At 48.2% G+C, this 17,722-nt stretch overlaps 1 protein-coding gene across 1 annotated transcript in view; it reads right to left on the bottom strand.

Moving 5' to 3' along the window:
• Positions 1–17,722, bottom strand: part of ABCA13 (ATP binding cassette subfamily A member 13) — a 315,259-nt gene that overhangs the window by 19,058 nt on the left and 278,479 nt on the right. Inside the window, exons 47-48 of the mRNA XM_088018679.1 lie at positions 16,753–16,856; positions 10,375–10,467 (exon numbers count right to left, since the gene is read on the bottom strand). Coding sequence (XP_087874805.1) covers positions 10,375–10,467; positions 16,753–16,856 — 197 coding nt within the window. The remainder of the gene's footprint in view (positions 1–10,374; positions 10,468–16,752; positions 16,857–17,722) is intronic.

The following is a 17,722-nucleotide window of genomic DNA, read 5'->3' as shown; positions in this document are numbered from 1 at the left end:
ACGTCTTATTTGGCCACACAAAGGAATGAAGTTCTGATAACAAGGAGGAACCTTAAAGTCGCATATACTAAGTGAACGCCTGTTAAACAATTCCATTTATATGTCAATACTGGGCAAATTGACAGAGACCAAAAAAATAGACTGGCACGGGCTTCAGGCTTGGCGGCTAGAAGGGGGATAGGTTAAAGGCACAGGGCTCCTTCCTAAGATGATGACAGTGTTCTAAAGTTACCCTTGGAGACGGTGGCATGTATTGTGGGACCACACGGACGAACACTGAATCACACGCCATAAATGGGTGAGTTGTAGAACAGGAGAGGTATATCCTAACAAAGCTGTTAAGAGCAAAGAGGATGGCCAAGGTAAAAAACCTCAGTTACAAAATGCCTGGAGATTGTGGTAGATCGTAAATATTCTCTGCCCCTTCCCACACGCACACCCTTCGCCACGTAGCCTTGCCACGTTCCTTCGCCAGCGGGCCGTGGGTAAGACTACCGTCCTACCTTTCCCTATAACAAGTGACTTGGTTTAGCTAAAGGGACACTGGCCGGTGTGATGTGACCTGAGGTTCAGATCACACTTGTGCAGTTCAGCCTTTCCATTCCTGTAGCCCTGCCCCTCAGACGCTGACCCCAGAAGGAGGATGAGAGACAGGTGGAGCAGAGCCATCCCACCTGGGCCACCTGGAGGCCTATCCCCAGACACCTGCAGATGCAGGAGGATGCATGATAATTGTATAAGCTACTGTGTTTGAGGAACTCTGCTATGCTGCTTTTCATAAAAACATCTAACCGATGTATAGGGTTCTTTGACGCTTTAATAAAATAGAGCCAGACATCAAATTTGTAAAATATCCCTGAACTATGAAAGAAAGAAACGTTGAGGATTCATGAATTTTCTTTGAATACACATGCACGCACACATACACCCCACACATACATGCAGACACAGACACCACACACACACAGACACACCACACAAATACAAACACACACATGCACACACACTCGTGTACACACACATACGCACCACACAAATACACACGCACACAGGTATACTACACACATATAAACACACATACGTAAACACACATACAGGTATACGCGCGCGCGCGCACACACACACACACACACACACACACACACATTTTAGGCTAACTGAATCCAGAGTAAATAAACGTCCCAAATCCTGGCCCAGCTCTGGCACCACCAGTTTATTTTTTGTACCCATAAATTTTTTCTTTCCTTCCTTAATTCCTTCCTTCCTTCCTTCCTGTAAGATTCCACATATTAGTGAGATCATACAGTTTCTATCTTTCTCTGACTTATTTCTTTTTCTTTAAGATTTTATTTATTTACTTGAGAGAGAGCAAAAGCAAGAGAGATCACAGAGCGGGAGGGAGCAGCAGACTCCCCACTGAGCAGGGAGTCCGATGTGGGGCTCGATCCCAGGACTCTGGGATCATGACCTGAGCCAAAGGCAGACACTTCACCGACTGAGCCACCCAGGCTTCACTTAGATAATGCTCTGTGGTCCATCCCTGTTGTCACAAATGACAAGATTTCGTTCTTTTTTGTGGCTGAGTAATATTGTGTGTGTGTGCAGGTGCATGCAAACCACGCCTTCTTCATCCTCCATTCGTCCACCAGTGGACACTTGGGTTGTTTCCATGCCTCAGCTGTTGTAAACAGTGCTGCAGTGAACATGAGTGCAGGTATGTTCGAGTTAGTGATTTCATTTCCTTTGGGTAAATACCCAGCAGTGAGATTGCTGGGTCATAACTTTCTGAGGACCCTCCATACTGTTGTCCACAGTGGTCGCCCCAGTTTGCATTCCCACCAACCGTGCACAAGGGGTCCCCTTTCTCTGCATCCTCACCAAAACCTGCTGTTTCCCTGTGTTGTTGATTTTATCCATTCTGACAGGTGTGAGGTGGTATTGCACTGAGGTTTGGATTTGCATTTCCCTGGCGATGAGTGATGAGGAGCATCTTTTCATGTGTCTGTCAGGCATCTGCAAGTCTTCTTTGGAGAAATATAGTTCTGACCTAACAGAAATCCATTCCCCAGCGAGGCTGTGTTTTCTCAAGCTCAGGCTGTTATTTGCAACGTAACTCACGGTCCGGTTGTGTACGGCGGAGTCTCCGAATGGCAGGTTTTTGCTTTCTGGGTTGCACACAAATTGTCGGCAGACCAGTGGGCATCGATGTTGAAGCTAGCCATCCAGCAGAGAAGGTGATGGAAACTATTGCCGGGGCCGTGGCAGCAATTAGGCCCGAATCACACACCTGGTAGTTCCCGCTAATGGAGAGACACTGAGCACAGCAGAGCCCAGTCTCTAAAAGCAGCAAGCCAAGCGTGGGTGATGCAGACTGTTTTGAGAAAAAGCAGGCTCCACCCTGTCTGGAGATGGGTGGGATCTAAATGAAAGCCTTTACCAAAAGGGCTGATTATTGTTATTAGTACTAGTTGTTCATTAAGCTAGACAGAATCCAAGGGCTGCCGTAGTCAAGATTCCTTTTTCAAATCCAGCTGTAGCCTCCTTTAGCACCAGCCCGCCACGTGCAGAAACTTTACCTTCATTCACTCGTTCCTTTATTCTTCAACAAATACCTTGAGCACTGTCCCAAATATCAGACACCCAGAAATAAACAAGAAGAGAGGCCCCACTCCTAAGAGAGCTCCCATTCCACTGGGAAGAGGCTGAAAACAATCCGGTGAACAAATTAACGTTGTGTGTAATACGTGCAAAGGTGTATTAGTCTGTTCAGATTCATGTATGAGTGACAGAAAACCCCAAGGAGCAAGGACATTACTAGGCTGAAAGTCTGACGTCAGACAGCTCAGAGCGGGTAAGGCACTCTTCAGGCTCCTTCTGTTCCTACTGCTCTGTTCACCGGCCTCCATTGTGGAGGCTGCCTCGTGGTCCAAGACGGCTGCTTTGTCTCTAACCATCACATCTGCATTCAGGGCAAAAGGAAGGGAGGAAGGGGTACGGAAAGTGATGTCCCTCCCTACAAATCCACACCCTTGAAGCTGCAGACCCCTCTCTTGTTGTATCTCTTTGGCCACCTGCAGCAGGTCCCCACATCTGGGAGATGCATTCTTACTTCCAAGTGGCCCAGGGGCCAGGTAACATCTGGGGCATCTTACGCTTCTACGAATGGGCATGGTCCCTCTCTTGGTGCCCTCGATCTGGGTCAGACAGACAACCACGCACATAAAGGTCAATGCAGCACAGTGTGGAAATTGTCCTAAGCCTGGGGAACAAGATGCTTGGGGGCGCAGCTCAATGGAAGTCATCTAACACTAACGGGTTTTTCTGGAGCGCCAGGGTCTTAAAATCCAGTGGGGAATAGACCATGCCTCTGTTGTCTCTCCTAGGACAGGCACTCAGCCAATGTGCACCCATGAGCAGAATCACAATGTGAACCTGAATCCGTGAAACAATGTCTCAAATGCTTCCATTTCCCATCTTCTCTGCCTGAGTGTTCTTATCAGAACGTATTAGAAAGTGACTGCTCCAGGTGACATCGCTCATGACCCGAATTTCCAAGACCTGAGGCATCCAGCCGAAATGTCCAGCATGAGAACGACAGGTGGCTCAGAAGCCCTTCCCAGGGAACGGCATCAGAGCAATGTGGATTGTACTCACATGACACGATGATGTGAAAGCAAACGAAATGACAAATGCCACGTATCAGCGTGGGAACACAGGCTGAGGAGGTAGAAGCCCGCAAGCGCCTTTCTCTGAAAAGAGCCCTTCCTGGTAAAGACAGTTAATTCAGTGGCGGGTAGAAGCAGCTGAATTTGATGATGCTTGAACACAAAGCAAAATGCAGGATAGAATTCAGTCATCCCACAGCTGCCAAAATAATCGTACGTGAGGGTGTGCCAACTTCCTTCCCCATTTGTGACAGTGACATAAGCATATCCAATTAAATGTTTCATTGTTATATTTTTAAGCCAGTTTATTATTTGGTGATGTAATCTTAATCTAAGCTTTGATGTTCATAGCAATGGTTTCTAGAAGCATTAAATCAAAGACGCCACGCTGAGCATAAGGTGTCACGGAAGGTGACGGGTTAATTTTCAGCCACAGCCAGATGGTCGTAGCTTGAGACCTCCACCATCACTACACCTTCTTCTATTTCTTAGAGGAAAACCGACAAACGAATCCTCCAGAGTACTCTCTATGTTCTTAGTAAAATGGCCATATAACCTATCGATGAGAGCCTCCTTCGAAGTTGATTCCATTATTATTTTTGATTCCTAAAGTTTTCAAGTTAGACGACTCAAGAAAATAAAAGCTCTCGGGCGCCTGGGTGGCTCAGTTGTTAAGGGTCTGCCTTGGGCTCAGGTCATGATCTCGGGGTCCTGGGATCGAGCCCCGCATCGGGCTCCCTGCTCGGCGGGGAGTCTGCTTCTCCCTCTGACCCTCACCCCACTCATGCTCTCTCTCTCGTGCACTCTCTTTCTCAAATAATGTCTTAAAAAATAAAAAGAAAAGATCCCATCACCTTAAGGATTTTCTTTATTTGTAAAGCTTTGGTTTCGTTTTGTTTCGAATAAATCAACAGCCTTATCCTCCCTCCTCACCAAGAAATCAACCGGGCAAACTTCAAACATCTAGCCTTCAGAAGCATGATTTATTTCCCCACCTTGGGAGGACTACTTTTACCCTTGGACTTAAACTTTCTGCTTCAGCTGGTCTCAAGGCAGGGGAAAGCAAATAGGTGCAACACGCAGATGTGGCCGCTTCCCCCCAGGTGGGTCGTGAACATGCGCACAGCCTGCTGGCTCTCAGGATGCACTCCGGTTACGCACTGCAGAGAATCTGGGAACATAACTCCAGTTCTTGGGGATGAAGTATCAGTGCCACAGAGGGTGGTACTAGCCATTCCTGGCCATCAGGTGGCCTCCCCTGTGCTCCAGCTCCGCTTTGTGCATACACACACACACACACACACACACACACACACATCCATCCATGCACGCACACACACACACACACACACATCCATCCATGCACACACACACACACACACACACACACACATCCATCCATGCACACACACACACACACACATCCATCCATGCACACACACACACACACACATCCATCCATGCATGCACACACACACACACACACACACACATCCATCCATGCACACACACACACACACACAATCCATCCATGCACACACACACACACACACACATCCATCCATGCATGCACACACACACACACACACACATCCATCCATGCATGCACACACACAATGAGGGCTCGCACAGGAGATACACTGTTCAACCTAATGACCTACCCTCAACTGAGGAAAGAATCCAATCAGGAGCACATGAGATTGCAGATAGTCACCCAACATCCACTTCCTTATCTTGTTCATTAACAGAAACCTAACTTTATTTAAGTGGCAAAATGCCCAGCTAAATTCTACATTTGTCAGGCTTCCTAGTAACCAGGGCAACTGACAAAACGTAAGTGCAAGTGGCTGGGTAGGGCTTACAGACAGCATGCCTTTCCCTGCTCCGTCTTGTTTGTTGCCTAGAACAAGGATGCGATGGGTGGAGCTACAGCAGTCATTCTGGGACCAAGAAGATTGTAAAGACTTGAGCCCCTGAACCAGTGCCAATAACCAGGTACTTCTGGACTTTTATTACATATAAAAAGTGAATATGGTTCAGTCAATGGATATGCTTACATCAATGTGTTTGATGTTCTGTTACTAAGAGATGGACATAGCTCATGACTGAAACAGAAGATCAAAGATAGGAGAGAAGGAAAAAATCCCCTGGAGGAAGGTCCCAGAAGGGAAGGAGATCCGTGGGATTGTGACGCAGGAAGAAAGACAGTTGATAAAGAGGCAAATTTCCTTCTCAGAAACAGAAACAAAGGCAGAGAAGGATGAATGGCAGTTTGTGAGCCCACCCTGAGGGGCGGACGGACAGGTGGCTTCTCTCATCTCGGGATATTAGAGACCACGGGTTAAGTGAGTGGGTGTCAGGGCCTCCACAAGAATGGGGGCATGGAAGCACTGCCCAGAGGAAGGTCACAGGAAAGATCGGGATCCCAGCTCCACCGCAGCCCCCCTCTGCGGTTACTGAGTGGGGGCTGTCCTGAGAACATACGCCACAGAACAAAGCGGAACCAGAAGCCCAAGCTCAAATCCTAGCTCCTCCGCGCACCAGCCGGGAAGACGCTCCACGTTTCTCTGACTCATGTTCTATACTTGCAGAGGGGGAGGAATACTAACAGCCAGCTCGTGGGGGTGTGAGGAGGAGCGAACTAGCTGGTGCACAGAGCACCGAGAACTGGCACGGAGTAAGCACCACACAAGTCGTACCTCCTGACGTTATCCCCTGGAAGCTGGACCATCTGTGCCCAGAGCTCGGCCCAGTAGAGAAGAGATCACGTGTCCTAAAAGGCCCCCAGACAGAAGGGAAGAAGTGGGACATAGGAGAGGGGGTCATCCGGACACCGGGGAGCAGAGACGGGAAAACACGGGTGATTCCCGAGAAGGGGCCAGACCTCACGGAGAGCTGATCCAGGACTGCAGCTTATGGATGCAAATGTCAGGAACTAGGACTCTCCTTGGTCAGAGAGCAAAGGGACAAAGCCAAAAGGGGAGAAGGGCACGTTGCCCAGCTTCCTGAGCCCAAAGGGAGGCCATCCAGGGCACTGAAGCAGGGCAGAGGAAAGCCACGGGCATCGCCCAGGCTCCAAGCCACTGAGGTGGGTGACGGCAGCCGGGGCGCAGCCAGGGCCGGCTTGGACAAACTCGGGGGGCGGGGGCCGTTAACTGGGGAGGGGAGGCCCCCGGGAAGAGTGAAGACATCCGGGGCGGAGGGGTGTTGTGACAGCGACTAGGAAGGAGGGAGGCTGAGGCTGCATCTGAGTGGTCCGTGAAGACCTCATGGCCGGCAAGAGGCACGGAGCTGACACGGGCCAAGGACGCAACGTCTCAAGTCTGAGAGGCCAGAAGTCACGGCGGTGGGAGGGAGGCAGGGAGGCCCAGGGACGAGGTCAGCGTGTGCCAGGGGATGGGGAGAATGTCACTTTCCCCAGCGAGGCCCAGTCCCTGACATCCTGTACTCCTGACCCCGTCTGTCCCTCAGGCCAGGCAACTCCCAACGTCCGACAAATCCTCCCACCTGGAGGCGAGGCGACAACGGGGGTGGCTGGCTGGCAAAGCTGCCGGGAGCAGGAAAACCCAGGCCAGAATCAGGGGAACCCATCAGGTCGTCCAACTAGGAGAAGGCTGTGGTTGGCTGCTTCACAGAAATACCAGAGTAGGGCCACAGTCGCGAACCTTGGACTTGGTTCTTACGAACAAGCAGCATTTTAGCAATATGTTGGAACTGTACGGTTAGACACAGTGTGCACTGCTGTAGAAGTACCGCACAGGAAGCTCTAAGAAGTTCTAACAAGGTCTAGAACTTGAGAAGAAAAGAGGACACCAAGTTGGTAAGTGAATGATTTAGAGTCTGGCAACATCAGTCCTCCTGGGGAGTGAAAGCCTAAACATCTCGGGACCGTGCCTGTCCTCTGCGGGGTGGTCCTCCTGCGTTTCCCGGGACGAGGCGTCCAGGACCGGCTGTCACCGCCCTCAGAGGGCATCTCCGAACTAGTGCGGACGCGGGGGCGGCGGGCGATGCGGGGCCGCCGGGAGGCAGAGGCTGTGCTCTCCCAGGGCGCAGGGGCGAGCTGCAGGCAGGTCTGGGGAAAGGGAGCAGCGCAGACAGACCCCGGGGCGGGGAGGATGCACCTGGACGCCGGAGAAGAGAAGCCCGTGGTGGCTGGGAAGAGGAGCGCTGAGCACGGCCAGGCCAGCGGAGCGCGGGGGCAGGAAGCCGCGAGGCGGCGGCGGCGGCGCTGGGGCCGTGGACAGCGCGGGGGCACCGCGGGAAGGAGTGCACGTGGGGGGCTGGGGCAGGTGTCTCGGGGTACAGAGAGCCCCTGCCCTGCCCTGCCCCGCCCCCCACTTGGCTCTGCGAGTCTCCTCCACGGGGCTCCGGCGGCTCCCGGCGTCAGCTACCCTGTGAGGCAGACGCCTCCCCGCCCAAGCCGGGGCCCTGCACACCCACCCCTGCATCTCCACAGGGAAACCCCTCCGCAGAGCTCAGGACTCTCTCTCCCGGACGCTGCATCCCCCGGGGCCGCCTCAGCCCGCCGCCCTCACCCCTGCTCTATCCGCATCGTCTTCACACTCTTTTCAAACGTCCTCAGGCCCAAATCTCCAGGCGGCCTTGACTCCTCCCATTCGGGCCCGTGCACCGTCGTGGGGGCCAGCTTCGTTGCTGCTCTCAGCACAACCCTGTCCAGACTCACTGCACATCAACACTGACTTCCGCCGCTTGGCCGTGGCTTTTCGCGCTCCCTCCGGACAACCACCGCAGAAGCACCTCGCCTCGCTCCCTCTGTGCCTCCAAAGCGTCAGCCTCTCTGCAGACCACACGTGGCCTGAGCTCGGCCCTCCTCCACCGGCCACACCCTCGCCTGGCCTCGCAGTGACCCGTCCCCAGCTGGCAACGCTCAGACAGGCTGTGTGACGGCTGCAGGGGTGGCAGACCAGGGCCCCCTGCAGGTGCCCAGAGGCGCCTCGCACATCATGGGCACAGACGGAAATTCTAGGGTCCCCGCTCCCAGTCACAGCACGTGGAGATGCCATCAGACACTGGGACAAAACCGTGTGCCGTCGGGGGGGGAGACAACAGGGCTGGAAGCCAAGCAGCGCGTGTTACGTCTGCTTAAAGCACGCAGACGAGCATGCCGTGGGCTGTGCACACTCCGGGACGGTGTGCACAGAGAGGAGTGGGGAAGGAGCCCACACTCTCCATGCAGACCCTCAGCCACTGGGACCTCAGCAGGCACAGATGCGGGGGACTCCCAGGTCCATGTCAGGATTAACCCTTCCTTCACTTTTCATCTCCTATTCCGGAAACAGATGTCATCAGTTTATTTGCTGCAGGAAAATACCAACTTTACCAATTGTTTTGCAACATATTAAGGTCAGCGTTGCGGTGAATCGCCCACAAGCCAGTTCTGCTTCATGTCGTTGTAGAGTCCACACATTACTAACAATCCGCCCTCAGCCACAGGACGCGTTATCGGAACTGAAACCGGGAGTAGGAGAGACTGTGGAGCCACCTGGAGGAGGACTCTTCCTCTGTGCTTCCTCCGGCTAGCTCCTCCAGCAACCTGCAATAACCTCGAGAGAGGCAGGTAGCTAAGCTGAGACATAAATCACCTAACAATCAGGCATGGGCTATAAAACTTTATGTAAGCATTCATAAGGGTTAGGGAGTGTGGAATATTATTTTTCTTTTGATGACACTTATTAAAGGTGAGTGGAGTACATATTGAGAACAGTTTCCAGCAGGTTGATATGACAGGTGACCGACCCGATGTGGCAAGCAGGAGCGGGATTGGCTGTCCTGGTAGCACCTGACTCCGACCACCAGAAAATGGATAGTCGCTCCCAGGACGGCACATGAAGCATTCCGTAATATTTGCTCCATGAAATAAACACACTTCAACCTAATATATACATCTGTTTAACAAATCTCTGCCTGCAAATTCCAACATCAAAAACACTGAATAAATGAAAATGAAAAATTCATCAACATGTATTAAGAAATCATTCTGTATCAGAAACAACAGATGAAATGACAAGTTAAAAGGAAATCAGAAACTGAAAATTGCTTAGGTGACACTGAATTTTCAAAAAACGCACCAGTAGGACAGAAAACGTGCTCATAGAAATTGACAGCAACATCATGACGATCCCAAAAAGTCAACGGAGAAGACATAAAAGGACAATTAGCAGGAGCAGGGAAGAAATCTAAGGGTTGAAGACACACAGGAAAAATCTTCAGTCCTCATTAGTCCAAATGAAAATCAACCACAACAGTCCTGTGTTCCCTCCTGACTCGGTGCAGACCTGTTTCCCAGCACGGCAGCCGGCCGGTAACACAGGCCCTTGATCCACCCTGGACCAGGGGTACAGGGGTGGACAACCTCTGAACATAGAAGGTGTTCTGTATCAGCGAGGACTTTTTTCTCCTCTCCTCATCTTGACTGTCACAAGGAGAGTGCCTGTCCTCCCGGAAGAAGCCGTGAACGTGGTGGGGAACGGCTGGGTCCACGTGCATCCCACACACCCTCACCTTCCCAGCCCCCATCTCCCTTCCCTGCCGCGAGGGGACTGGACCACCCTGGCTCTAGAACATCACCAGCTACAGGTGCATCATGCTGCTGACTTAGGGTAAACAGTTCAACCGAAAGAGAAATATACATGCAACACACAGACAACATATATGTATACATAGAGCACGTAACATACATGTAACATACCTGTCTTTAATGTGCTGGGGAGAGCCAAGGCACCTGAAGCTGCCATTGACCATGATGGCAAGTCTCGTGCAAAGAGCCTCACACTCCTCCATGCTGCAGGGAAAGACAAGAAGCACATGAGCGAGCCGTGTCCTACGGATGCCAGGCTTGGACCAAACAGTCAAATCAACAGGTAGACCCCAACACTGCTGTTGCAAATTTGTGAATTTTCTATATTTGTGAATATCTATATACAAACCTCAATAAACCCCCCCAAAAGCACCTTTTAAATGGATGTTTTATTTAGATGGCCCATGATACAATTATCCAAAAACTTAGCAGCATTTCAATATCCGAGGAACAACAGTTATGAGGACAGAACCTTTTAGCGACAGTACAAAAACATAAACTAGATACAAGTGACCTTCACGGAAAATGTGGAAGTTTTATGAAAAATAAAAGGAATAAGAGCTACTAATGAACCTAAATGAAATCCTGAATCAATAACAAGATGTGTCAAGAAAAGGAAAACAGTGAATATATATTTCAGAAAAAGCAATTAGAATATGAAAATTACTGTTATAGGAAAATTATTTTACAAAATATATGTATAAATAAAATGTAATAAGTGAATTTTATATAAAATACAAGTATTTATTCTATTTTACGATAATACATAATATCAAATAAAACAAATGAAATTGTGTAATTTGCAACTACAATTTAGTCTGTAAGTTTAGTATGTAATATTATCTCGATATAAAATATGTAATAAAGATTCGTAACTTTTAACAGTATTATTATAATTACATAGAAAATAACAAAATATAATAAAGATATAGTATAATGCCAATCAAAGTTATAAAGCATATCTTCAAAGTTATTTAGTGAGAGGCAGAAAAACTGTTAAGTAGGAAGAGCAGTAAGCCCCAGAAACTATTGTTTTAAGGCTCAAATAATTTTTTTTAAGATTTTTATTTATTTATTTGAGAGAGAGAGAGAAAAAATACGAGCAGGGTGAGGGGCAGAAGGAAAGGGAAAAGCAGACTCCCCACTGAGCAGGGATAAGGCTCAAATAATTTAAATAAGGCAATATGCTAAGGAACCAGAAGGCAGATCATTGGAACCAGATAAGACAGTGCGGAAGGAGACATTCACACCCTAAACACGTAAGCAATCGGAGGATGGGAACATTCCTTCTAAGCTTAACAGCAACAGAAGAAACCATGACAGAAATGTTTAGCGGTTGGCAATGCAAAACTACAAACTTGTGTCAAAACAGCAAACAAACATTAAAAATAATGACAACAAATGCAATGTGTAAGGGTTGATACGTTCCGTATAAAGAACCAATACATGTTAGCGTAAAAACAGAACAATGAAAATGCAATCCAGGAAAAAGGGCAAATATAGAGACTATTCAAAAAACTGCTCACAGGTAATACACATGCCAACAAATTAAAAACTCAACCATCAAGTAAGTGATCTTAAAATTATTTTCCAGCCAGAAAGCCATTTGTCATGGTGCTTTTGTATGTTGCACAGGAAAACACTCCCCGCCCCCATCTCCAGGGCAAATAAAAACGATGATTCCTCAGATCAAAAAAATACCCAAAACATCTTCTCCATCATCCTAAGAAGGGGCCCCTCATATACTGTCGGTGGGAATGAAAAATTGGCATAACTTTCCAAAAACCCAACTTGGCAATAATCTCTTTTCTAGAAATTTACCTTCGGAAACTCAGAAAATATGAATGCTATAACAAGTTATGTATAATAGTAAAAATCCAGAAATCGGTTCCACAATAGGATAATGCAATACTCATATAAATGGGAGTGCATCCATGTGTTAATCAGCCATTAGAATGAGGTTTTCCAAACTCAGTTAATTGCACAGGGAAAAAGTAATGATATGGCAATGGTAAAATGACAATGCATGTTAGGAATACTGCACATTATGTGAAAAAGAAAGTGGGAAGGAAAAACACACAAAAAGGTATGATTTTGATACTTGAAAAGTGAGGTTAATGGAGGAATATCTTTCCTTCGTTGTACCTCGTTGTACCATCCAAATCACCTATAGGAAACATGTACTGTTTTTACTGTTAGGAAATGGACATAAAGCAGTCTGCTTGTTAGGTCACGGCATGCTCAGATCAAGGTTATACAGTCAGCCTTCCATGCAGCTGGAGGTGGACATCAATGTGAAGTATAATTTCTGGGTCACATCAAAATAAGACAAGCCACCAGCCTTGCATATTGGTTCTTTCCACTTTCCATGAGGTGGACTAGAAAGTCGACTTCAACCATGAAAATGAGGACAAAATCACAGGTGACTAAATGACATGGTGGCAAGACCCTGAGTCCTTGGATGACCTTGGGCTCCAGCAGAGCCCACCAGCATAAACTGTTAATGGGGAAGAGAAACCCATGTCTGGTCTGAGCCACTGTAATTTGGGGTCTTTGTTATAGTAGCTTAACATGAAGTCTAAGGAATATATGCTATCAACGCTCCAAATACGCTTCATGTATCTTTCTGTGCAAACGTGTCTTTGTTTCTTTAGTTAATTTCAATTTAAAACAATCTAATTCCATTTTTATGAGCTCGTAGTAGGTGCTGTAATTACATGGGCAGACCATGAAGCCATTTCTGTATTACATCCTTAAAGAGTTCAGATGAGTGGAGATCCATTGACACTGACCTCAGAGTAATGACTTGTTAGTTTCAAGTGAGCTGTTCCTAGCTGTCAAACAGACAAGGTCCCAGCAGCCGGTGGGATACCACAACATCTCAGCCTGGGGGGAACAGACTGTGAGATTTTGATGATTTTCGACATCAAGAAGAATATACCATGCCAGGGGTTCAACATCAACGAAAGTAACCTCTGACCATTTACCCAGAAAACGAACACCGTATTTCCTCCGGGTGGGCTGAGCTGACTGGGACAGAACGCTGGCCGGGGGTGGGGGTGGCGGTGGGACAAAGAGTTAAGGGCTGATAATGGAATGCACAAGTCAGGGTTTGATGGGCAAGCCAAAAACACTCCTGGTCATTCTTGGATGGACTTTTTTTTTTTTTTAAGATTTTATTTATTTATTTGAGAGACAGAGAGAGAGAGCAGGGGGAGGGGCAGAGGGAGAGGGAGAGCGGACTCTGTGCTGAGCATGGAGCCGATGTGGGGCTTGATTTCACGACCCTGAGAGCATGACCTGAGCCAAAATCAAGAGTCAGACGCTTAACCAATTGAACCACCCAGGGCGCCCCGGGTGGACTCATTTTAATTCCTCTTAGTGAGTACAGTGGGAAAGAGTTTCCCACCTCAGGTTTCTACCATGCTCCTCTAGGTAAGGAATAATAAGAGGAACAGAGACAGGAACTCAAAATTAGGAGGAAACTGCTATTTGGAGCCTTTTCAGCTGAAGTCAGTTGTTTTAGAATCACAGACTCAATCACCAGCTGCCCTACTCTTCATTAATCGGGAGTCATTTAGACCCTCGTACTGCATGGATATGGACAGACTTACAGAAGTGAAGACACATCGTTGATGTGAAACCACGGGAAGAGCACATAAAACAGAAATTACAGCGACATGTGGTCTTTCTGAGAACGGTCTGCAATCATGATCTGCTCTGTGGAACTTAAGAGGCATTTTTAATGTGACACCGGTTTATCCGATCTTAGAACCTGCCTACGAACGTGAGGACTTAACAAATCCTAGCACAGTGAACACAGGAATGCAGGGAGCTCCTGGAACTGACACGGCCAGAAGATCGTTTTCGGCCAAAATGTATATATCTTAACAGGGAGAGGATGTGCCAAATTTACTTTGATGTAAAGTTGTATTTTCTGAAGAGAAACAGAACAAAGACAAAAAGGCAAGAGCAGAACTTCTGGCTGTGGCCACGGGGGAAAATTGGCAAGCCCTCCCCCCCCAAAAAAACTATAAAACTGGACCAAATGAACCAAAACCACCATTTCAGAATTCTGGAAATTGACCAAAGGCATGCAACAATCTGAGCAACACAGGGGACAAACTGATGAGTTGAGGGCAAGAGGAAGGGTAATCCGTGAATAGCTTTACCAACATGCACCTACTAGCAGGCAGGGCAGACCGTGAGGATTAGCAGGTTCTCTGCACTCAATGTGGACCCCTGGAAAATGCCCATACCCAGGGACATCGCCAGCATAAGTGAATTTTGTAGAGCCCAGCAAACAAGAAGGAACAATAGCTCCGGTATCTGGCCCGCAGTGGGCTCCACTAGGCTGATACTGCATGACTGGGGCATGCATATAGCCTACTGGGGCTGCATGTACACACCGCAGAGGTCAGAGAGGGGCCACGCCATCCACACGCTCCCCGTGAACCCAGGGGACATCCACGTGCACATCCAAGAGACCAGCAGAACCCAAGAGAAAGCAAAACTGGGCCATCTAGATGAAGCCTGCACTTGGAATATTCTCCCCTGTGCACACACAGATCCGTCGGCAGAGGACAGAATCTTTGCTGCCTTGAGGTAGCTGAGGGCCGCCTCTGCCCATGTAAGATCAGCGTGCCTCCAAGGAAAAGCTGGGCTTTAAAAAACAAGCACAAGATTTAAAACACAAACTGTATGGAGGCATCAGCAGTTACTCGCTGCAGGGGAAAGAGATTTCACAGATTCATCCCAGGCAAAGAAACACTAACACACAGACTCACAAAAGGAACAAACCAAAAACAAAACAAAACAAAAACAAAAAACCTGAAAAAACTGGCGATAACAGCAACTTTTGGGGATGCGGAGAAATCAAACCAGAGATGCCACAATTTATTAAGTATTGTGAAATATCCAGCTTTTGACAAAAAATTATAACCTGCAAAAGAAACCAGAAACCGTTACCCATACTCGGGGGAAAATGGTCAGCAGAAGCTGTTCCTAAGTGTCCCCAAACATTACATTTTGCAGAAAAGAATCTTCAGTGAAGCTACTCTGTGTATGTTCAAAGCTCTAAAGGAAACAACGTTTCAAGAATTTTTTTAAAAGTGACAATAATGATCCCTAAATAGAGATTCTGAAGTAGATTGAAATTATTTTTTTTTGAATTTATATTTTTTTTAAAAAGGAACCAAATGGGGTGCCTGCAGTTGGGCGTCCGACCCTTGGTTTCCACTCAGGTCATGGTCTCAGGGTCATGACATCAAGCCCTGCACTGGGCTCCGTGCTCAGTGGGGGGTCTGCTTGAGATTTCCCTCCCTCTCCCTCTGCCCCCTCCCACTCATGCTTTCTGTCTCTCAAAAAATAAATAAACCTTAAAAAAAAAAAAAGGACCAACTGGAATTCTTTTAGTTGGAAAGTATAATAAATGAAATGAAAATTTCACTACGGAGCCACCAGCAAAATTTGAGTAGCAGAAGAAAGCATCAGTGAACTTGAAGATAGATCAATAAAGATTATTCAATCTGAAGAGAGAAAAAAATATTAAAAAGAAAGGACAGAAACCCACAGATCTGTGGGACACCATCATACATACACAGAAAGTACCAGTGCACGGGAAAGGAGAGGAAAGACAGAAAGATCCAGAAAAAAAAACACTGGAATAAGTAACTGCCAAAATGTCCCCGTGTTTACTGAAAAAAACATTAACCTATGCATTCAAGAAGCACAAGGAACCCACGGTAGGATAAACAGAGATCCACCTCTGGGCACATCGAAGTTTAACTGTGAAATGTGAAAGTCCAAGGGGAATCCTGCGAGCTGCAAGGCGGAAATGACCCATGATGTACGGGGCAACAGCAGAATTAGCACTGGCCGGCTTCTTATAAGAGAACGTGGCAGAGAAGACGGGGATGACACATTCACCTGGGCAATGTGAATTAAAATCACACTTAACCAGGATGGTGACAATCAGAAAGACAGAGTGTTGACAAGAGTCTGCAGAAACCAGGAACTTCATCTTTGGTCCTGGGAACATCAAATGATGAAGCCACGTCGGAAAGCAAAAGCTCTCCTGTGTCTTAAAGCATTAAACACAAACTTACCACACAACCCAGCAATTTGGCTCCTAAAAACCACCCCAGACAAATAAAAACATACGTCCACACAAAGACATTTATATGACTGTTCACAGCACATTATATGGGAAGCAATCCCGTATCGACCGGGGAAGAATGGACAAAATATGATCTGGCTACATGATGGAACACCATTCCGCACTGAAAACCAGCACATGGCTGACACGCCACAACACGGAAGAGCCTCAAGGACACAGCAAGGGAAAGAATTTAGACACAAAAGCCCACGCTTTTGGGTGCACCTGGGTGGCTCGCTCGGTTGGGAGACTGACTTTGGCTCAGGCCATGACCTTGGGGATCTCGGGGATCCTTTGCTCAGCGGGGACCGGCCGCGAGGGCTGTGGCTCACCTGTGGGAGGTCAACACCACTGCACAGCCCCCCCGAGCCTCCTGCATTATCGTGGTCCACAGGTACCGCTTGGAGCAGGGGTCCATCCCGGAGCTGGGCTCGTCCTGAAGGAGAGAGCACATGATGATGGGTGTTGGGGGTGCACGCTGGGACACGCAGGCTGCACGAGGCCAGGCCTGGCCAGGGGGGGGCGGGGCAGGGGCGGGTGGACGCCGCGTTGGCTTTACAGGCAGCACGTCTTCACAAGAGCTAGTGGTCAAAGAGGACGGCCCACCTTGCCGCACCGTCCGCCTCCGCAGAACTTCCGAAAGATCCACCGCAGACAGACAGGCAAAAGCAGAAGAAAGCTTCCCTTATGTAGCACCGTCAAGTAAAGTGGGATTTTTGGAACCTGGAGCTTTCTCCTTCAATAAACAACAGAGCACTTACTGAACCACTTTTGAGAGAAATGGTTCTGGACTTCGTGATGCATTTCTGGGCTTTTTGCAGTCAGGGAGTACTAAACACATTTTTCTTAAGAGCTCAGGGTCATCAACTCCCCTAAAAGAAAAACGGACGGAAAGTGGACAAAAAAATGGCACTGAGCAGGAAAACAAACACCTGCGCTTTTCTGCAAACCGGGTGATACATATGTGTAGTTAGAAGCATAAGTAAATAGCAGCAATGGTCATGCATTGCTCAGCGAGAAAGCTGATGGGTATAGCTCTACATTTTCCTGACCCCACGCTGGTGTCAGACGTGGGAGCCACTTGTCTTTCCTTGGGGGAGAACTTGGAAGGCCCTGCAAGGCATGTCTTGAACCAGATGCTCTGAATGCGTCCCCACCATCACGGTCACTAAAGCCCATTGGGTGCCACGTGCTTTATCGGCCTATATCATTCCGTGGCCTGCTTTCAAGGGGCCCAATACACAGGACTGTATCACGGCCACTTGCACACGAGGAGGAGACATGGGTTCAACGTGCCAGGTC

The sequence above is a fragment of the Eumetopias jubatus genome, unplaced genomic scaffold (assembly GCF_037043125.1).
Source record: "Eumetopias jubatus isolate StellerSeaLion01/CBP00866 unplaced genomic scaffold, mEumJub1_p1.0 scaffold_14, whole genome shotgun sequence".
In the NCBI taxonomy this organism is placed as follows: Eukaryota; Metazoa; Chordata; class Mammalia; order Carnivora; family Otariidae; genus Eumetopias; species Eumetopias jubatus.
The sequence above is the reverse complement of the archived record's forward strand: the minus strand, read 5'-3'. Positions and strand labels throughout refer to the sequence as shown.